The sequence below is a fragment of the Meriones unguiculatus genome, chromosome 1 (genome assembly GCF_030254825.1).
Source record: "Meriones unguiculatus strain TT.TT164.6M chromosome 1, Bangor_MerUng_6.1, whole genome shotgun sequence".
NCBI classification, from domain to species: Eukaryota; Metazoa; Chordata; class Mammalia; order Rodentia; family Muridae; genus Meriones; species Meriones unguiculatus.
The window spans coordinates 104,331,548-104,354,694 of record NC_083349.1 but is presented as its reverse complement, the minus strand read 5'-3'; the positions used below and the strand labels follow the sequence as shown (position 1 = coordinate 104,354,694).

Here is a 23,147-nt window from a genome sequence, read left to right as displayed (position 1 = left end):
AGCCAAGATAAAGGGAGCAAGCCCAGGTCTTCCGGTGACAGAGTTGGGGTGGGTGAGCAGGTTGTCTGTCTGTTCTGAGTGTTGGATTCCTTCCTCCACATTATGTGAGGAATTTCTGGCATCTTAGCTTTGCTTAGTTTTTTGGCCACATCTAAGTCCAAGTTTCATCATGTAGTTGAGAACATTATTTAGAACTATCCCCAGCTGTTTGACTTAGCATTGTGAATCAAAACTCTCTTGGGGATCTCAGTTCAGCCTGATTTCAATTATGGTCGCGTTTGTCTCTGGTTTAACACCTCTAGAGTCTTTTTGATCCCACAGTTTTCTCTCTATAAATTAAAATCTTTCAGTGCCTTTTCTGTGTGAATTACGTGTAGAGGCTGTGACCTATGAATAGAATGCTGCAGGCATCAGTCATAACATCTTAAGGTAAAATGCTGCCACTCGTGGGTAAAGGACTGCCACCTCTTCTGGCGTAGGATTCAAGAAGTTGGGGAGTTTCTGATTCTTGACTAATCCAAAAGTTTTTGAGTCTGGCCTGTCATGATTATTGGCCTCTTTAGCTTCTAGACGTGAGGGAGTAACTGGTACTCGGCTCAACTCGCCTGTATTTCCTGCTGCTGTGTATGAGTCTGCCCAAAATATAGCAGCTTAAACCCACTTGAGGCTTTCTTTAAGTTGTTTCTCCTCTGTGTTTCTGTAGGACAGGAATTTAGGGAGGGCTTTGCTGGGCTTTGGGATTTCTCAGCAGTTACAATTAGGTGGTGGTGAAGTGGGTGCTTCATAGAGCTTAGGATACTCATGCCATAGAAGTCCTCCACACTTAGAATAGCTTGAGAGCAGCTGGAATTCTTTGTCCTCTTGTCAAAGCTTCTCTTTGTGGTTTCTCCTCATGAATTAGCTGAGGGACAATGGGACTGCTTACATGGCAGCACAGGGCTCCAACCCCACATCCAGGAAAGGCTCCCAGCTTTGAAAGGCGCTCACTGTTACTTTTGCCATAGTCCCAAGCCCACAAAAACAAACAAACAAACAAACAAAAAACCCCAACATGTTAGCTAAAAGTTCATTGAGAAAATAAGAATAAAGTAAAACACATTTGATTAGCTCCAACTTTTACTCAGAACTAATGAGCCTGAATCTGTCCTACCTGTGCAGCAGCAGTCCTGTGGGAGACACCATCCCGACAACTGACTAGGACTAGACACCAGAAATTCCCTAGTTCTCCGCCTCGAGGATTGAAGACACCCAGGGCCGCTTTCTTTCCTTCAGCTATCTAAGTGAATTTGGAAGCAGCTGATATGCCTCGCACATGCACTCCTTCGTGGTTACCCTGTCACTCCAGGCACAGAGCCCTGCGCTTGTAGGTGCTTTAGTCTCAGGCACCGAGAAGGCAGTTCCAGAATTCTTTCCTCCCGAGAGTCATGCGCCTGCCAGTGCTTATGCCCGCCACAGTCGCGCCATCCTCCAATTCAGCAGGGGCTCAGTCACAGACCTCCAGGGCACAGTGCATAGTCACATCTGCATGGAGTGACTGTGGCGCTTACACAGACCAGAGTCTGCAGGGTCGAGCAGAAAGGAGCTTTAAGTGAGTCAGCTTTGGAATTTGTGGAATGCTGTGGTACAAATTTAAACACCATCCCTGCAAGAGAAATGCTTTTGAACACTGTAAGCTTATTTCACCAGAGATGGTGGGGCCACTATCATATGAAGTTTTGGTTAAATGTTTGTCTTTATGGTTACAGAATTTGCTCAGATACATTAATAACCATTATATTACTTGCAAATAGAGAAAACTTATAAAGCACTGAATTTTAAAACTTGATGTTTGCTTTGGCTTTCGGGGACTTGTGATTGTTTTCCCAGGGAAACTGTTCAATAGATTTGATTCCATGTCCAAATAGGCCTCACAGTCTGTATTGTCTGTACTATATCATAAGTGCAGAAATGCCAGCATCCAGAGACACTTTGAGAAGTGCGTCCTATATTTAAGAGAGCACATACAGATTAGACAGCTTACAGACATCTAACTTAAACTGCATCTAGTGTATAGACTTTCAGGTTGCCGATTTATCAGAAACAGGATGGCAGACATGGGTGAGGTAAGCTGAGGGTCCATAGCAGTAATAAGTAGAGAATTACATCATCCGGTAGACTGGTAGATGATGGACACCAAGGAATGACACTCTTACTTAAACCTTGTAGTGAGGGTGATCTTTAAGCCGACTGCCTGGAACCACATGTTCCTTAGTGATGGTATTGCTAAGCAGGCTGAGTAGAAGTCATGGGTGAACACGGAGAACTTGGCTAAGTGCTGGTCTTCAGCAGCTGCTGTATTGTTGCACACTTGACAGCCATGGTTAGGTAGACAGGAGAGAACCACAACAAGTTGTGCCTGCTAGAGTTATGGCTCCAGCTAGATCCTTGGGGATCAGGCCCCCGCTGTCTCTGCAGCTCTGTGTAGGCGTAGGGAGTCAGGACTCCTTAGCTCCTGGCCTTTGGAGCTTACAGTTAGGACTCTTGAGACCGTTGGTTCTAAAGGACTGACAGCTTTAGGAGCCCGTCCAATGACTAGTGCCTGTTCGTTCTCTTCTGCCTCTTTATCACCTGGCTTCTACCTCAGTACTCTATCTTTTCTACTTCCATTGTCTCCTTTGTTACTACACTGTGCTTCTTGAACCATTTAACTCCCTCTTCAGCTGGGCAGTCCTAGCCATCTTGCTGTTGCTTTTGTAGCTCACCCTGCTGACTGCCCAGCTGTTACTGCCATGGTCCTCTACTGTTCCTGTCACTGCTGTCTGTAGTCCCACACTACTAGAAGCAGGCAAGAAAGGACCACTAAAGAAAATCCTTTGAGGAGAGAGAGAGAGAGAGAGAGTTTTTGTGTGTGTATGTGTGTCCCTTACCCCACTCACTAAATGAGACTATATAACCTATTGGGGTGTTTGGACTAATCACAGCACACCTCACATACAAATGCAGGCTTTGTTTGCACCAGTCACAGACCCTCTGCCAGCCTAGCTGGAGAAGAGTCCCCATCTGGCCTTGGTGATCACCAAGCCTTATGAAAGCAAAAGTCCTGGCTGAGGCCATGCTTCTGGAGGCAGAGCAGTGGTCATTGTCCAGTTGTCGCAAGGTTTCTTTGGAGTGTTCCAGATGGCAGAGTCCAGTTTTGTAGATTACTCCCTTCCCCCAATTTCAATGACATCACGAGTGTTTACCATAAGAACTCAGTTGACATTGACACGAACAGTGACTTCAGCCAGTGCTTACCAGCTGCCCAGACAAGGAGGGAGAGAGAGCCCCACTTTCTCTCAGTGGGAAGTTGCATCTGTAGGTGAGATGTGGCTTGGTTAAGACATAAATTTTTAACAGTGCCTTTTAAAATTGCATCTCCTCTTTTAAATAAAATTTCAACAACTTAAATACAGAACACTTAAAATCCAACAAAACCGTCTTCATGCTGTGGGGCAAGGTAAGGTAAAGACACTTCTCTAAGAGCAGCAGAGGGACGAAGCAAGCAGGGACCAATGAGGCATAGCTGGCCTGACAGGCGGGAGACTCCCCAGAGCCTGGGGATTCCAGGGACTCAGGGTAGTCCCTGCCTCTCCTGATTCCTTTTCACTTGTGCCATGTTTGTTTTCCCATGGGCCTTTTTCAGGCAGCCTGTGCTCTTGAGCCATGAAATGAGCAAGTAATTGAAAATACACAGACTATGAGATAAAAGTTGTACATGTGCTAAAAACAGCATTTAGTCACAATTAAGGGAATTTGCTGTTTTTGTTGTTGTTCATAGGCAGAAGAAATCCTTAGGCGAGAACTGGAGAAAAAGGAAACGCCAAGTTTGTACTGCTTGCTTGGAGATGTCCTGCAAGACCACTCCTGCTACGACAAGGCCTGGGAACTGTCACGACACCGCAGTGCGCGTGCCCAGCGCTCCAAAGCCCTCCTCCATCTTCGGAACAAGGAGTTTCGGGAATGTGTGGAGTGCTTTGAACGCTCAGTCAAGATTAATCCCATGCAGGTAAGACCTCATAAAGCCTCCGGTTCTTGGCGTGGGATTTTCTCTTCATAAATATGGTAACATGTAGGATGGGTTACTGATTACTTAAGGAGAAAATGTACATACAGATTATTTAAGGAGAAATTTGTACATATGCAAATAAATCAGAACATTTAAAATACACTTTCTGTATGTGTGGATGTGGGTGCACACATGTGTGGGTGCACGTGGAGAGTAAGGGATATATACAGGTGTTGGTCCTCAAGAGCTTGTCCACCTTCTTTTGATCTGCCAGTGTCTCTCACTAAATAGGCTGTGTTGAGCCTCAGGGATCCTGCTGTCTGATTCCCCTGTATTGGGGTGAGAAAGGCATGCTGCCACTTGGGCTTTTGTACATGCTGGGCATCAGACTCAGGCCATTGTGCTCCAACATTGTACTGATGGAGCCATCTCTCCAGATCCCTTTAAACAACCTTGTAAAATATGAAAAATTAAAGGGTGTCTAGAGCTGTACATTCATGATAAGTCTGCAGGAGAGAACCTAGTTTTAAGGGGGAATTACCTTTATTGGTACATAATTATGGTAAAATGATTTTATTAGAGACTGTTTTTTTCTCTCCCTGTCAGACTTTCTAGTGCCTTCACAGTTCACCAGTCATGGCTCCCACACATGTACACAGTCTGAATGGTTCATCTGGTGGAAACTTAGGTTGCTTCTACCCCTTGCCTGTTAGAAGAGTGCTGCAATGAAAAAATGGTGTGTGTAAAGAGTAGCTTCAGGATGTGTCTTTCATACTAAAAAAAATTAGGATGGGGTGGCCAACCTTTTGGCTTCTCAGAGTCACACTAGATGGAGAAGAACTCTTACACCACACATTAAATCCACAAGCAATAGTGAAAGCTTATGAGGAAAAGTCTGTATAGTTCTGTGCTATTTGCTACTACAGAGAAGGAAGAGGCCCTCCACACTAATCCTAACCTTGTGGGGCCCATTCAGTGGGCCGTTTAAGAACATTGAGCAGGTCCTAAGTTTGTGATCACTAATAAAGAAAATGAACATATCCAAGTAACAAAATTTGATGATTTAAAAAATCATAAATGTAGTATTTAATTATAAAAGCAACATAAACCAGTAGGTTATTTGACAGTTGCGTTTGAAAACTGGATACATCATTATCTGTTGTGATGGACAGTTGCAATTCTCAGTGAGCTCTCGGAGTGCTAATCAGCTAGCTTGGTCCTGGTTTTACCCTGAGTATGCGGTGTTGAAAATAACTGCTCACATGGGCTGGAGCATTGGCTCAACACTAAGGAATGCTAAGGAACTAAGGATTTTAGCTCGGTTCTGAGTAATCTGACACCTTCTTCCGATCTCCTCAGGCACCAGGCACACACATGGTGCTCATACATTCAGGCAGGCAAACACTCATACACATAAAATAAAGTATATCTAAAAAGAAATTTGTAAAGTAGTTGCTCATAAATTTTGGTGCTGCCAAAAAGGATGACATGAATAATGTATGATGTTTTTCTCTGTGAAGATAGGAGCTAGAAGAAAGAACAGGAAAGACAAAGGATTGCAGTTTTCTCTTTAAATTGGATGTTACATTGGAGCTTTATGCATTCCATTTGTAAGTTGGCAGGTAACATAGATTTATGTCAATTGAAAATGGAGTCATGACTATACCAAAATACTGTTTTCATGGAAATCCTTAAATCTGTTTCTAAACTCTGTGTCAGATTGAGAAGCAAGGCTTCATTTTTGTTTACAGGACAATATTTAGCCAGTGGGTCATAATGCATAAAATTGTCTTAACCTGAGTTTGCCATAGTTGCAGCAGCTTTTTTTTTGTTTGTTTTTGTTTTTAAATCTCAAAGATGCGTGTACTCATTTATATAAGTGGCTAAATCCACTAAAAATGTTAAGTCTGTAAGCCAGATTTTGTTATCAAGTCTGGCATAACTTTTGTTTGGGAACTACAAGTACATGCTGACATGTTGAAGATCATAAAATCTTTTTGATATTTGACCTTGACTTAGCCTTCTTATTCCTGGGAAGTGATGATGTTACCATAGGTAGCCTACACATTGTTTTTCCTTTTTCTTTAACAGAGCCTGGATAGTTTTAAGGAATTCGTATAATTGACGATGACTTAATATCTTGTCCCTTATGAAAGTCACAGTATTGGATAACAATTTATATGATGTTACCCATTTTTAATACTTTTGGCCATACGTTTTCTTGATGTACTGTACAGTGGTACTTCACTGAACGTGAGTTTTGAGCAGCGACTGCATCATCTTCCACTTTTGTGAGACCTTGATTTTTTACTCATCATCTCCCAGGCACTCTGAGTAATCAGACATGTTGACAGTAGACAAAGAAAAGCCTTTTGTTAGCAGTAAAGTAGCCGTCTTCTCCGTGACATTGTATTCATCATTGGTACAAATGGCAAGTGGAGCATTGTCATCCACCCAAAGAGGAAAAGCATGCAAACACTTTGTGTTATGTTGCAATGGAACTTGGTGAGCTACAAAGCACACACTCAGGAACCATGTAATCAAGTTCCAGATACTTCATTAAAATTCTCATAATGTTGTAAGTAAGTGGTTTAATTACAACATTGGACCACATTTATAGCTGTCCTGGGGCCCATACAGGTCATGCGCTGCTTATTGGACACCTCTGACTTAAAATTGGCTGCTGATGTTTACAGAACTGCCACCAGCCAGGTACCTCTTTGGGTATCCAGCTGGTATTAAAATCCAGATGATCTGACTGTGGAGCCAACAGTTTTTTGTTTTTTTTTCCGAGTTGAGGTTAAAAAAATGCATATGTAACATGTAATTTGTCATTTCTGAATGTGCAGTTTATTAATATGAAGTAGGTTCATACTGTTGGGCAACTGGTCTCTACAGCCTTTTTATCTTCTGAAACTGAAACTCTTATATCCATTAGCCAAGTCCTCATTCCCTTTCTCTAACCTCTGGCAACCACGAACTCAGTTGCTCTACATTATAAGAGCAGAGTCATACAGTGGTTGTCTCTCTTATGTGTATGAATGTTTGGTCTGCTTGTGTGTAAGCAAACCACATGTATGTAGTGCCTACAGAGACCCGAAGAGGGCATCGGATCCTCTGGAACAGGGATTATAGACATTTGTGAGCAGCCCTGTGGGTACTGGGAACCTAATCCTGGTCATCTCCAAGGGCAGCCATTGCTCTTAACTTCTAAGCCATCTTTCCAGCCCTCATATTTGTCTTTGATGACTGGCTTATTTCACTTAGTGTAGTATCCTCGGAGCTCATCCATGCTACATAGATATGAGAACTTCTTTCTTTGAGACTGGATAATATTGTATTGTGCCACATTTTGTTTGCCTGCCCATTGGGTGGAGATTTGGATTGTTGCCTATTATGGACAGTGTTGAAATGATATGAAAATGGGTGTGCAAGCAGACAGATAATGCTTTTTTAAAATTAGCTTTCAAAGAATTAGGTTTCATTATACTATTTTTAAAACAAAATTTGAGTGAGTGTGTGTGGTATGTGTGACAAGTAGTTGAGCAAATTGTTTGCTTTTCTCACTGAAAAATGAATGCAATTAATATCTTCCCAAACTGGTGAAAAGTCACATTCTAGAGACTAGAACATTCATGTACAGCGAATCTACTGAAGTTAGTGGGGATGACTTGGCAGAAAAGGTGTGTAATATATAGCTTTGGAGTTGGTTTTCGTTGACAGCTGTACCGACTTAGTGATTCTAACTGAATATGATTATATAACTTCTGCAGATAATTTTGGTTTTCATAATGGGGAAGTGAGGGTATATGTATGCTATTGGCTCCCGAAAGGGAGCAATACCTGAGATGGTGGGGGGGCAGGGTAATCCCATAATGAAGTATCTCATAACGCACAGGGAAGCCATCTATACTAACTTTTCTAGCCTATCACATCAGTAGCACTATGGTTGAAAAACTGTGCTCTAATTTAAATCACTCCTCCTCTCACATATAAGAGGATATGATGGGTTTGGCTTTGAGGGACAAGTCTTACTTCATTGGTTAAAGGAGGGCCAGACTGCAGGTACAGCAGCTAAGTAGGGCCTTGGGAACCAAAAGCTGAGTGTGTGCTGAAGGGATGGAAGAGCTGGTGAACAGGCCAGTGTTTCAGACTGGGAGGAAATAAGGCCGTGATAGTGGGAATGGTAGATTGGACCCAGGCTATCAGATATCTTAAATGTGGGGCTAGGCTGATTGTCTTTCCTTAGGTTGTTAGGGAGCCTCTGAAGTTGCTTTAATGCCATGCTTTGTCTTCAGCGCAAGAATGGGGTGTGCGTAGCGGGAACTAAGGGTCCTCGTTCTGTGCGCACTGGCTATGAGAGGGGACAGTAGATAGCCTAGGTAGCATACTAGTAATCAGCTGCATTTCACAGGGCAGCTATTAGTGTGGGAGGGATACTAGAACAAAAGGGCGACGTGACAGACTTGATGCGCTTGTTGTATAGTTTAGAACTAATTACTGAGACAAAGAGATGACAGTTGCTCAAGCAGAGTCACAGTATGACAGATACTAGGTGAGGATGCTTTGCAGCCTGCCGTGTGTCTTCCATTCAGGCAGACTGAAACAAATGCCCAAATACACAGGTATTTGGTGCTCAGGTTGTACAGAACTACTACAAGCTATGACTCAAACACCATACTTAGTAACTTGTGATCCAGGGTTGGATGTCTCCGAAGAAGGAGCCGTCATTACACTGTGCTGTTTTTAAGTGCCATGAGAAAGAGAAACTAGAATTAAAAAAAAAAATGCTGCCCACTATTTTCAGATCTGTCCAGAAGATTAGGTTTACTCTGATCTCTAGGTAAACGGAGCGAGGCATCTGCAGAGCATTGATACAAAAATAGAACCACGTGGCTTTATGCCAGAGATGGGCTGCAGCGCTAACGTACTGTTTATGGTGCATTTCTCAGAGAGCTGGAAGACACACACCGTTTATGTCAGTGCTTGTGAGGTTGCCAGCTACAGCCCGTGCACACCCATCTTTTTTCCCCCTCATGAGACTCAAGACACTAGTAAAATTTAATCTTGGACTTCTGGGACTTGAGGGTACTAAAAGCTGAAGAATGTAGGGGAGAAATCAAACCAAATCTCTAAGGTAGGGTTTGCTGACAGTTTAAAACTTGAGTTCAGATTTCTAATTGTTAGTCATTCTTCCTGCTGTCCTGATTTTTATGCAAAAAGCTTTGATATCAAACCAGAATGTGTAGCACAGGAAAAGGAAAATGTTCATTCCTGTCAAGAGTTCCAACCCAGCTCAGCATGTTTTTCGTTTTCTTTATTCTGTTCCTCTCTTTTGAAAAGCTTCCTTTCTTTTAACTCTTCTCATTGGCTAATGGATTACTCATTTTTCTATGGTCATGTGATGTTCCTGATTAATTTACTTGAGTCTCAGATAATCAAGATGATTGGAGAGGGGTGTAGTCTCCCTGCTGTGTGGGTGAGGGGAAGCACAGTGCTGATGTGAGGCAGGAGGTAATTGTTGAATGAATGATGGGAAGTACAGGGATGGTTAGAGGAAAACTGCTTTCTCAGGTGGAGAAAGAGCTTGAGGAAAAGCATGGATTCAAGAGTTCATCTGTCTGTTCCAGTATATGCTTGCTATTTTGGTGGCCCATCCAAGGAGTGTTTGTTTTTTAATTCTGTATGATTTTAATTCCATTTTGGGCTCCGAGAGCTAAGGAGAGTGAAGGGAGGGAAACAGACAAGCCTACAACTGCCTGTAACTCCAGCTGCAGCAGATCAGTGCCCTCTTCTGGCCTCCAGCAGCACCTGCACTCGTGCACAAAGCTGTACTCAGATACACATATACAGAACCTAAAAAATAAAAATAAATCTTAAAAAAGAAAAGACGGCTATATCCAAATGTAACTTGTACATGTGAGGGGTGAATTTTTTTTAACACTTCACTTTTTTATGTAGGACAAATGAAAATTAGCAAAATTGGTTTTAATAGATTAATTTCTTGTAATAGTTTATTTCTTTGATCTATTAATACATTTTAGATAAAAAGTATTAGAAATTCAATCTCATGGGACATATCTAACATTTCTAAATGTTGTTATAAATTCACATAAACTAAATGAACATTGAAGATGAAGCTAGTTGTTTTGGAGGACCCAGATTATACAAAGTAAGATGCAGTTCTGCTTTATGTATCTGTCAGTAGTTCTGTGTGGTTATTAGTTGTAGTGGTGGTAGCATTTTGAGATATGTCTCACTTTATAGCCCCAAATAGCCCACAATTCAGTTCTCTTTCCTCAGCCTTCTGAGTCCTGGAATTATGCTTGAAAATTATACTTGAATGAACATAGCTGACAATAGTTTCATTTTTGAATATGGGATTTTTAATACATTGTTCTTTAACTCTCCTAACATGATAAAAACCAACAGTTGGTAACTAGTTAATAGATGTGCTTTTAAAAAGCCATATATTTTACATTGTTTAGGGCTCTTTGTCTCTTTGAGAGGGTTATTGTTTGGACAGAATGTTGTATGGTCATCTGACTAAACAGTATTGAGTGCCTGCCACATACCAGAAGCAGATGTGGGATGCATTAGGCTGTGCCAACCTATGAGCACGGAGCAAAGAGTTTGTGCTGGAAAATGATAAAGGGAGAACCAGTTTGTGAGCTGCTTAAGGCATTGCTTTAGGATTATCTAACTTTATGAATAGTGGATTCTATTATGATTTTGTGTAAATGACCAATATGTCATAAATGATATTGTTGAAAGTTTAACTAAAGAATGAATGTCACACAAGGAGAGCAACAGAACCAGAAAATTTGAACACAGGGGTCTTTCCAGACACTCATACTCCAACCAAGTACCATGCATGGAGATAACCTAGAACCCCTGCACAGATGTAGCCCATGGCAGTTTAGTGTCCAAGTGGGTTACATTGTAATGGAAAGAGCGACTGCCTCTGACATAATCTGATTGGCCTGCTCTTTGATCACCTCCCCCTTAGGGGGGGAGCAGCCTTACCAGGCCACAGAAGATGACAGTGCAGCCACTCCTGATGAGATCTGATAGACTAAGATCAGAAGGAAGGAGAGGAGGACCTCCCCTATCAGTAGACTTGGGGAGGGGCATGCATGAAGAAGGGGGAGGGAGGGTGGGACCGGGAGGGGAGGAGGGAGGGGCTTATGGGGGGATACAAAGTGAATGAAGTGTAATAAATAAAAAAATAAAAAAAATCAGGCAAGAATCAAGATAGCTGCCCCGGGGGCGGGGGGCGAGGGGTGGGGAAGGGGAATGAATGTCACAAGTGAATATCAGTGACCTTAACAGTAAGCACTAGCAGGAATAGGTTGAAGTTTGTTACAGATTTTTTTCTGGTTTTACTCTTAGGTTGTCAGGATTGAGGGAAACCTTGCAGTCAGTGTGGACGCCGCGTACATGTGTAGATGCATGCGTGCCTGTGTATGTGTAGTTCAGGGGACTGAGCCCTGCTACTGGCACATGCTAACTATACATTGTAATTCTGAGCGACATCTCCAGACCCAGGTATTTTTTAAATTAGCCATAAAAGTTCAGGAGGAAGGGAAAATACCTTTTTGCACGAGAGGTGATGAGGTGATGGTGCTGTTTTTAAGCCGAGATAGCTGATTGTCCCCTAGAGCTAACAGCCGGAGTGAAGGTCTATTGTGAGCCAGCGTGGAGCATGCAGATGCTGTTTCTTGGACATGAGGTGAAACTATGATAGTAAGTCAGTTCCTTAGGGAACACTGCAGCAGCAAAGAACCTTAGGCAGAGTCCTGTGCTCTGGACATCTTTAGCAGTTAGAGGAAGGTAGAAGAAAGAGCAGCACTGGAGTACAAATAAAACGGAACGCACTAGGGTCAACACAGCAGACTTGGCCAAGGGGAGAGAGCCGAGGGGAGGGTCAGAGAAATTAAAGCATCAGCGAGTGATCAGGGAGTGATGGCAAATGCCACAAGATTCCTAGAAGGCCAAGAGCAGGTCACTGGCATTGAAGCCCATTGGTGACCTTCAGAAACAGTCTGGGGACTGAAGAGTGAGTGGTGGGTGAGACAACAGATTAGCATCAACAAACTGCTTACTTACAGGCTTGTCAGAGTAATGAGGATCAATGTAGTGCTGAACTCAGAACAGAAAGAAGGTTAAGTAAAGCTTTTGAGAAACCAGAGGTCTTTGGTTGTAGGCAGAAATGAACACTCCAATGGACAAAGGTGGAGTGAAGCCATTGGCGAGACAGAGTGATAGAGGGCCAGTCACTAGGAGTGCAATGAGATGAGATAAAATATTCTCTTGAAGCAAAGAATAGTACTTTCTTGAGACTGGAGAACATAGTTCCTGCTTGTTAAGCACTGATACCTAAGCCACTATGTAATGTGGATTCCTTTTAGACCATTTAGTGGTATTGAGAGATGCAAATGCTTCTGTTAAGATGCAGACTTGCAGTCTTTTGATTTACATGTGTTAAATGGAGAGGGAAGAGGTGTGAGTCATATGTAACAAGTGGTAGAATAAATAGACAATACACTTTTGCTGCCTGGAGGTCAGTGAGGCTGTGGTGGTCAGAAAAGCCCTGATGGAGAAGTGAGTATTAATGTGGACTTAAAGAGGGTGTTAGATTTGGACAGAAATGAAAACTGGGATCATGTATTCTGGGAATGAGAGCCTGCATATGCAAATTCCAGTCACTTAGAAAGCAGAGATGCTTGATGACTGTAGAGTTTATTTTATTCTGTCGTAATAGTAATAGTAATACAGCGACTGGTGTTGCATCTGACCGGGTTCCAGATGCTGTTTGCAAGCACTCTGTGGGTATCATTAGCCAGCAGCACAACCACCGAGGTCCTTAATGTTTCTACCCCCTTTATAGATGAAGAAATAGAAGTGTTAGTAGTTTGTACCAGCTCCTGTAAGTGAGGACTGGAGCTGATATTCAGCCTGGACGTTTGTCCCAGCTACAGAGCTCTTACCTTCCCAGCTTTACCTTTTGAAGACATCATGACAGGACGTAATGCCATATTGGCCAAGGCCAAGTTCTAGAGAGCCCTGAATACCTTAAGCTGTCAGCTTCGAAATCTTTTCCCTTTAATGAAGAGTTGCTGGGCTCTTATCAGAAGCAAAATCAAGTTGATTTTCGGGAGCCATCCAGCACATGATACCTACTGAGTCTCTGGAGACCTTCCTGCCAGCCCTACTTTTGCAGGACGGTGCTCTGTGATTTTACCCATCCCAAGGCCAGTGCCATGCTCACCCTTCGTTTATAGGGGCAAATATTGTCATTTCAGTGATTTTTGTGTTGTTTTGAGACAGGATGTTGCTGTGTACCCAGTTTGGCTTTGGATTTGTCATATTGGGACTGAGCCTCCCTAATATTGGGTTTATGGGCAGGTGACACTATGCCTGGCCATTTTAGTTCTTGAAAGGATTAAAATATCACTATTTGAAATGTAATCCGATAGTTTCTGTGTGGTAGAAGAGTCAAGGAGGTTGGCATCCACATTCCAAGGGGCAGGCAGAGTGGACATATGTGAATAATTTGTACAGAAAAAAAGTCTTCCCCAGTTTACTTTCTTTCTCACATTGGTAAGCAATGAGAGAGAGAGAGAGAGGGAGAGAGAGAGAGAGAGAGAGAGAGAGAGAGAGAGAGAGAGAGAGAGAGAAACTGCTAAGGCTTAACTTGCACGACTGCCAAGAGACTGGAGCCCTGCGATACCATCTGGGCTATAACTGAGACTAAGTAGAGTGGGGAAGGCAAAAACCTTGCTGCCTGACACCTAGTTCTGAGTCCTAGGAACGCCAAGTAGCACGGCACAAGCCAGTCTATTCTGTGTTTGCACAAGGTGGAGATTCTAGCCCCTGCATCCTTCCACTGCTGGGAAAAACAGAACCAGCGTATGTACGGAGCTAGCACAGTCCTGATCCACAGTGTGTGATAAACATGGGACTTTTCTCACTTGCACACTGGAGGCATTGCAAATCACTGTTGCCCATTATCTGTAGCCCACAGGACAGTGAACCTGCCAGGAATCTCAGGTGCATGTGACTTGAACACACTGCAGGTTTTCTAGAAAGAGTAAGCTAATAACAGAACAGCTGCAACCAGATCCAAACAAGAGGGGAAACAGCATTAAACAATCGGTAGTTGGCCTACAGTGAGAGAAAAACGGAGGAAACTATCCTTAGGGAGGTGGTGAAACCAACAGGTTAAAGCTTGTGCACCTTCAGTGAAGAGAATCTGAAATTGTGGTGCACATATCTAAGAAATGAGCATGAAGCATGTCTTGGGGAAAGCTGCTACCAAGCAGTGGTTGCCGTGATCTTGAATTTGGCCCAGGGTGCTCACTGTTTGTTGAACTACATTCAACAGTTTATTTGCATTTGTGCCATGGGACTGAGGTGGGGAAGCAGAAGGCAGAGAATGAAGAATGGGCTAGGTTGGGGCTGGATTATGTTGAATTTAGTACACGTGACAGACAGCTCTGAAGGGACTTAGTAGAAAAACATGAACCTTGGTTATTGTATGGAGCGCCCCCCCCCTCCCAAGGAGGAAGAAGATCTGAGTAGCAAGTCAGCAAACTGACCAGGCAGTGGTGGTGCATGTCTTTAATCTTAGCACTCAGGAGGCAGAGGCAGGCACATATCTGAGTTCAAGGCCAGCCTGGTCTACAGACTGAGAGTTCCAGGACAAGGCTACGTAGACAACCTGGTCTTGAAAACACAAAACAGACAATTGTGACATCCAAGCAAGTATTTTCTCTCTGTGCATGCTTCCTTACTGTTGTAAACGCTATCCTTACAGATATAAAAGTCATTTTATCCATTCCCTAGTGGTACTCTGTGATAGCTCTTAGATGGTTCATTTCCATTTCAGGTGTTAAGTTTACAAAATACTGTAGTTGTTCTCATCACAGACTGCTCCAGGAACTAGTAATCGTGAAGCTTTGAGTAAACTATTTTCTCTCCAGGCCATGTTTTTTCTATTAGCTTCCTTTGAATTGATTTCTAAGGCCTAATTGAATGACACCCCCTACCCCCAGCTCTTCAAACCTGCTGATTCTGAATAGTTTTTATGACCAGTGTATTTATCCCACCACTAGATGGCACCAGCGTACCTCTGAACCGTATCACCTCTGACACATCCCAGAGCCTTGGAGTTATAGCCTGGTTTACGCCCCCACCCCCAACCTTAATACCCAGGGTCTGAGACTCAGAGGTGAAGTATTAGAGCCACACAGGTGCTCAGAGCCTCCTGAGTCAGCCATGTCTTCTCACTTCTGTTGTATTCTGGGTGGCTCTGGACGGGAAATTCTAGCAGATCTTGTTCCCAGCCAGTCATGTTGTTGTTGGTCTTCTTCTTTTTAAATTATTTAAGATATTTAAGCAATCATTAATTAAATGCAAGCATCACTTCACCCTAAAGAAGCAGTTGTTCAGCTTTTGTGTTTCTGCATTGGTTCCCACACACTGGATTCTGGCTTCCATAGGTCATGGCCAATGGTAGTGTGGCCTCCTGGCTTGCCCCAGATGTGTGAGCTCTGTAGAAATCTTACTAGAGCCTCTCTGCCAAGTGGTTCCTGGCCAAACCCTTTTAACTCTTCTCAGTCTGAATAGCCCATCCTCCTGTTGCTGCTTCTCTGTTAGTCTGCATGGCCCTGTCAAGACAGCCTTTGGGAAAGGAGCCATTTGTATTCTGAAGGTAAAAAAGCAGACAAATGAGTGGATCTCTTGGGTGCTCCAGTACATGCTGTCTGCACTGTTTTCTTCCTTTCTTTCTTTACTGGTGACAAGGGTGGCATTGTCATAAATCATGGTTCATTTATGGGTAGGATGGTATACTGAGAGGCAGTATAGCCAAGTGGAGAGGATGAGGGCATTGGGGTAACACTGATGTGGCTGCATACCTCCTTAATGAGGGTGACATTCATTCCCTAGCAGGGTTTTTTTGAGGAATACATGAAGTTACAAATGGAAAGCTCATAATATCAGTGCCTGCCCTACTTACTAGATGCTCGTTAAGTAAATTGTTTTGGTGACTAGAGAGAGGGAACAGGAGTGATTACAATATATGAAAGGTTGGATTGAAACGTGACTAGGCAAAATTAATACATTCTGTTGTTACCAGAATTTTGGGGGCTACTGCCAGAGTCATTGTATGGTATTGGGGATATTGGGGTCCTCTCTTGGGTTCTTAGTCTTATTAATAAAATTATTTAAGAATATACCGGAATAAAAATTCTGAACAGTTTTATTAGCATTCAAAAGAAAATTCCCAGAGCAGGCAAACTGTAAATCTTGGCAGCTGCCCAGAGGAGGAGGATGGAGGAGAGAAGGAAAAAAATCTTGTCTCTTGAGTTAAGCTGGCACGGAGGTGAGGCACATGGTAACACACAGCCACCATAGTGGGCTGGTTGGAGGTGGTGTTTCCAGGAAGAATAAGGAAGCCCAAAATAGCAGAAAAAAGCATATTTAGGATCTAACCAGCACCCTAAAGACACAAAAGGAATAGGGGAAGCTGCACATTTTTACTTGGAAAGGTGGGCACACCCGCAGAACCTTATGAGGCTCTTGAGTGTGCCAGGAGGCAAGCAAGAGAGTTCTGTATGTCACTAAAGGGCTCGTTACTCCAGCTGTCTCGTTAGCATGGTTTAAGGAGAGTTCTTCTTCCTGAGGTGATCCTGCCTTCCGGAGAGATGGTCCCTTAGCCAGGTCTTTTTTAACTCCAAAGCAATACTGAAAGTCCTGGATACGCACCAGATCTAAAAGACTTAGTAGGAAAAGGTGGATATAAGATATCTCAAGCATTTTATATATTAACAACATGTTGAAGCAGTCTCATTTTGGGTATCTAGAATAAATATTATTAAAATAAACTTTTAAAAAGATGTAGCCACCAGAACGTGTAATGAGGCTATGCACCTACCCTTGGAGCTTAGAGAATTCAACTGTACTTTAAGGACTTGTTGGAAGTCTTGAGGCTTCTTGGTTTCTGTGTTAAATGCATCTTATATTGCTGTTTGTGCGTGCATGTGCATGTGTGATTAACTCAGCATGCATATAGAGATCTTCGGACAAGTTGCAGGAGTCGATTTTCCCCTTTCATCTTTTGGTACAGCCTGTGTCACTGCTGCTCTGAGTGTTTCAGCCCAGCTACTTACAAGCATCCCGGCTGTGCCTCTCAAAGGAATGCGGATCTATTGATATGTGCCACCACACCAGCTTCAAACTCACGTTAGGTCGTCAGGCTTGGGGGATAAGTGCCATTTCTTGCTGAGACTTCTCACTGTTCCTACCAGTCATTATTGACAATGGTAGTTTAAGTAATAATTTGAACATAAAGTAAAAGAGATCCCAAGGATTGTCCACAGTTCTTCAAAATCTAAAGCCTTCAATTGAGAAATAAAAAATAAAGACGGTGTAGTGAATCAGCTCTTAGCAATTAGGAGACCCGAGAGTTTAAAAATGAGAGCTCTGTGAGTCCAAGGGTGTTGACAGATGCAAGCTAGTAGTTAAATGATCTTAGGATTTCCATTCCATGCAAATTGCTAAAATAACTGCAAAAAATAACCAAAGGTAAAGGATATAAGAACCATATTAATACTTTATATTAGAGTAAGTCATGTGTCTACATTTTCATTAAAAAAACTTTAATGTGCTGAGTATAAAACATTAGCTGGTTTTTAAAACTTAAAAGTGAATAATGACCTTCATATGACCAGTGTGAGTTAGAGTTATATTATAAGTGCTGTATTTGCTAATCTTTTCTGAAGAATTGAAAATTGAGGTTCATTTGTGTCTTGATTTTATACAGCCTCTTATTTATTTCAACATGTGGGGAAAAATATTTATGTTTTTTTTTTGTGTGTGTGTATGTGTTTGCTGTTGAGGTGCAGACAGGATGAGGTAACCCTCATTCCAAGTGACTTAGAATTCATTGCCCTAACCTGCCTTCTTGGAAAGGACCCCTGCATTATAAATATCACTTCGTATAGAAAAAAAGAAAAAGAAAAACAACAACAACTGCTGGTAAAACTGTCAAGGAAGCGGGTTAAAGCATGTCTGTGACTCTGGCACTTGAGAGGTTGGGCGGGAGGATCCATGAGTTTAAGACAAGTTTGGGTGCAGAATGGGGCATTTGTAATATACCAGAACCAAAGCCAAGAAAACAAACAAAACCCAAACGTGTTTGTTTCAGAGATGTTAAGAACAAGAGTGTACCCTAGAACGATGAAATGCAGCATGAAGGTTTCAAAGCTGAACTTGTTTGGGAGGCAGGGGACTGCTTTTATGTATTGTCACATAAGTTAGGTCTGGACTTGGGTCCTTCTGACTGTGCCACATTCGGGGAAAGTGTTTTGGTGTCTTGAATGGTTCTTTTCATTCATTCTGTAAGTAGCCAGGTGAAAACCAAGTGGGACTGCCTTTATGTTCAGGGCAGAGAACTTGTGCCCAACAAGACTGTTTGCTCCTCCTCCCACCCGGTGCACACCACCCTCTGTAGCCTTCACCCAGCTTCTACCAAATCTGTTCTGCACGAAGGAAGCCCTCGGTGGTCATTTATAGACTCCTGTGAAGGCAGAGAAGTGTTAAGTTGCCTAAGGACATTTGCTTTGGAAGCCTTAAGTATCAGCTAAAAATCCTTATCTGCATAGAGAACTTTCAGGTCTCTATGCCCTCTGTGTGGAACAGGTGTTTGTGGGGCAGGTGTTGGTATAATGTTCTTGTGGAATGTATACAATTTACCCTTGTTCATTCAAATGCTGGTTTCTCTGCCCCACTCTCTGGTTTCAATCCAGACATTGCATTGTGATGCTTATTCTAAGCATCACCTGTCTCAAGTTTGTGTAAACATGCCACCATTTGTTCTCTGTGTTGTCAATAAAACAACCAGCCAAATGCTGAACAATGGAGAGAATAGGTTGGGATATCCTGGTCCGGAGGGGAGGAGTAGGAGAGCAGAGATGGGCAGGAGAACCGCAAGGAGAGATGAACCGGACCTAAGATATGACTAAAAGGCAGGTATAATGTGGGAAATCTGAATGGGGGGAAGCTATGTGGTCTTGGAGATTTAGGATTGAGTAACTATTGCCCACACATTGTGCTCTAGGTTAATTAAATAAATCCTAGTCTCTGGTGATTTGGGTATACAGCTGGTTTAGGAATAACCTCTGTTTAACTAAAAGATAAATCAATAATAAATATTAATAATTAACAGCAGGCAGGTTAGGGAGGAGGGACTGGAGGTAGCTCCTCCTCTGCTGGTTGGGGGCGGGTGGCACAGATTCAGAGTCTGTCATTTCCTTTCCACTGCTCTCTCCCTGCCTTTGTGCTGCTCAGTCTGTAAGAAAGTAGGCTTCCATTCACCTCAGGCTTTGTGACTGAAAGAAAAACAAACTTAACTCATAATAGGTGCATTTCTAACTAATGCCATTGAATTTTTACCAGCTATAGCTCCTTTGACAGGGTCTACTGAATTTTTAGGAAACCAGGTGATGTAAAGAGTTCTTTTGTAGTTACCTGTTTACCAAATCTAAGCCAGATTCTGACCCTATCCAAGTTTTTTGCAGACATGCCTGTACAGATACATGCTAGGAGGTTGTTCTTGGTTAAATAGTGGAGGTTATCTGTGGGAATCGATGGTGAAAGCAGAACTCTGTCCTTGTGTTTGTGGTACACTGCTCAGTTTTGAATCTGCTGATACTTTGTAAAGGTTTTTATTTACATCATTAAGTCCAGGTTTAGAATACCAGACTCAAATATAAAGGATTATAAACAAAGCTACCCATTACCTTTAACTAACACCAAGTGTATAAATAGTATTAATATTACAGTGCTTTCATTGTTATAATAGGTTTGACATTTTCATGGTAAATTTTATCTCCACTAAATTTCCTACAGTTAAACTCAATACAAGGTAAATATTACATAGTTCTGAATCTTGCACAGAAGTGTATTCCTCCATAGTATCTTAAATGTGTTCAGACTGTAGCTTTAAGTGTGTGTATGTGTTTGAATAATTTTGACTTTTGATCTTTGCAGCTTGGGGTTTGGTTTTCTCTAGGCTGCGCCTACTTGGCCTTGGAAGACTATGGGGGCTCAGCGAAGGCATTTCAGCGTTGTGTAACCCTAGAGCCTGATGTAAGTTTGTTTGACCCTTTTCCTTACTTCAACTCCTTTGTATTCGTTTAAGTTAGCTGAATTGTGCTATACAGCTTAGCATAGCAGTTGCTTTGTTGGTGGAAGTACACATTTGATGGGAAGTCACACTCGAGGTGTGTGCTTTATAAGTCAAAGTACTTTTTTGAGGGAATCGTAATAATAGTTATGGCTTTGTTTAGTAAATAATTTTGGTAAACATATTTTGAGCTAAAACTAGATATGACTGACTAGTTCAGTAAAGTGTGCGGTATCTTTTATCATTTATAACTTGCTGCCTGTGTTCATTGCACTACTAGAAGGTGATTGTTTTAGTGTGGAGTCACTTTCTGTTTAACAGCATTGTAGAAATAATAGTTCACAAACGGTGTATCTAGTTAGAGTGATACTTGAGTGCTTTAATTCAGAGTTACAACGTTGGTATATTCTTAGAGCACTTTTATAACCCTAAAAGAAGCCTGGCTCCTGTCACAGTCACTCCCCTTCCCTCCCTCCTAACCTTCCCTCCCCAGCACTGGACAGCACTGTCTTTATAGGGTTCCAGCTCTGGGCATTTCATAGAAGTGGACTTAGAGGCTTGTTTCTTCCCCTTACATTAGTGTTTTACAGCCGTCCGTGTTGCATCTGTGCCCCATTAACTTTTTATTGACAGCTAGTGTTCCACAGTTTGGGCAGATCACGTGTACCCACTCATCAGCGGGTGGCATTTGGATTCTCTTTGCGCTGGTACACTTCTTAGTGCTTCTGTTATTAACATTTATTTGCCAGTTTCGAGTGGACTTGTGTTTCCATTTCTCTTGAGTATATAGTAGTGGGAGAGCTGCTGGATCATGTGGCCAAACCTTAGAGGAACTGACAGGCTTACAGAGGACTTTTTAATATTCTTGCCAGCGATGAGTAAGGATTCCAGTTTCTCAACATCCTTGCCAGCACTTGCTACTTTCTCTTTTTTAATAGCTGTTCTGGTGGGTGTATCTTATGGCTTCAATCTGTGTTTCTTTGATGGCTAATTATGTTGGATAGCTTTGCATTTGCCTAGATTTAGTATCTTCCTTGGGGGAATGTTTATTCATACCCTTTGCCCATTTAAAAATTTGTTTTTGATTGTTCAGTTGTAAGGCTTCTTTATGTTTTCCAACTATAAGGCCCTTATGAATTGTAGATAATGCCCTCCGATTCTTTGTGTTTTTACTTTTTAAAAAGATTTATTTTACATATACAAATGCTTCACCTGCATGTATGTAGGTGTGCCTGGTGCTTGTAGCAGAAGAGGTCAGGGAGGGCATCAGAGCTTCCCTGCACTGGAGTTACAGATGGCTGTGAGGCACTGTGTGGGTGCTGGGAGTCAAACCTGAGTGCTCTGCAAGAGTGATAAGTTTCATTCCTGCTGAGCTGTCCCTCCAGTCCCTTTTCACTTTTTTAATAGACCCTTTAAAGCACAAACATTTTTAAGTTTGTTTTATGTGTGTGGATGTTTTGCCTGCACATCTGTCTGTGCATCACATGCCTGCCTAGTGCCTATGGAGGCCAGAAGAGGGCGTCAGGTCCCCTGGAACTGGCATTACAGTAGTGAGCTGCCATGTGGGTGTTGGAGATTGAACCTACAAGAGCAACAAGTGCTCTGGCCTGCTGAGCCACCTTCCCAGACCCTCAGCTGTTTTACTTTTAAGACTAATTTAGTGAGCTCGAGTACACATGCGCGCGTGCGCGTGTGTGTGTGTGTGTGTGTGTGTGTGTGTGTGTGAGAGAGAGAGAGAGAGAGAGAGAAAGAGAGAGAAAGAGAGAGAGAGAGAGAGAGAGAGATGTGGGGGTGTGTTTTATGAGTGCCACAACACCTGTGCAGAGGTCAGATGACAGTTTGTTGAAGTCCATTCTCTGCTTCTACCACATGGATCCAGGGTTGCTAGGCTTGGCATCAGATGCCTTTACCTGCTGAGACATCTCTCTGGCCCTTAGTTTTATTATTTATTTCTTTATTAGTGTGTGTGTGTGTGTGTGTGTGTGTGTGGTGCATGTGTGGCATGTGTGAAGATCAGAGGACAGCTCTGTAGAGCTGGTTCTCTCCTTCCATGAGTTCTGGGGACCCAGCTCAGGACCTCAGGTTTGTGTAGCAACTGCCTTTACCTACTGAGCCATCTTGCTGCCCAAAGCCTGAATTTTTTTGTATTTGTTTGGTTGGGATTTTTGTAGACCAGGTCTTGTTATTGTCTGTGCTGACCCTGATCTCACTGTGCGGCTCAGGCTGCCTGGCCTTGAGGTCATGCTGAATGCTGGGATTACTGTACTGCCCTTCCCAGTGATGACATCTAACTCATCTGTTCTTTTTCCTTTGTTTCTAATCCATTGCCAAAACTATGATCTGATGAATGAAACCCCCCACTTTTTTTCTTTCATTATCAAAGATTGAACTCAGGGTTTTATGTGGGCAACTGCTCTACCGTTGAGTCATATTCCCAGCGCTATTCCTACCTTTTTTTCTAAAGGTAGTTTTAGGTCTAGATTATCTAAAGTTTTGTGTATGGCATAAGGAAGGGTTCCAGTTTTATTCTTTTACATGTAGGCCTCAGTTAGATTCTATCAGCTATTGTCTCTATGTGTGCTAGCACTAGTCACAGAATCTTTGAGGTGGGGTTTAAGAATGAGTGTGGCCGGGCAGTGATGGTGCATACCTTTAATCCCAGTACTCAGGAGGCAGAAGCAGGTGGATCTCTGAGTTTGAGGCCAGCCTGGTCTACAAATTGGATTCTGACATCCAGGGCTACACAGAGAAACTGTTTTGAAAAAACAAAATAAAACAAAATGATGAGTGTGAACACTCAAATGGTGCTTCTTCACAATTGTTTTAGCTGTTTTTTCCTCAGTTTTTCAGGTTGATTTTTGTTTTGTTTTGTTTTGAGACAGAGTTTCACTCTGTAGACCAGGCTGGCCTCGAACTCACGGCGATCTGCCT

At 42.6% G+C, this 23,147-nt stretch overlaps 1 protein-coding gene across 1 annotated transcript in view; it reads left to right on the top strand.

Annotated features, from left to right (window-relative positions):
- Positions 1-23,147, top strand: part of Ttc27 (tetratricopeptide repeat domain 27) — a 125,391-nt gene that overhangs the window by 71,585 nt on the left and 30,659 nt on the right. Inside the window, exons 13-14 of the mRNA XM_021652589.2 lie at positions 3,797-4,024; positions 20,081-20,179. Coding sequence (XP_021508264.1) covers positions 3,797-4,024; positions 20,081-20,179 — 327 coding nt within the window. The remainder of the gene's footprint in view (positions 1-3,796; positions 4,025-20,080; positions 20,180-23,147) is intronic.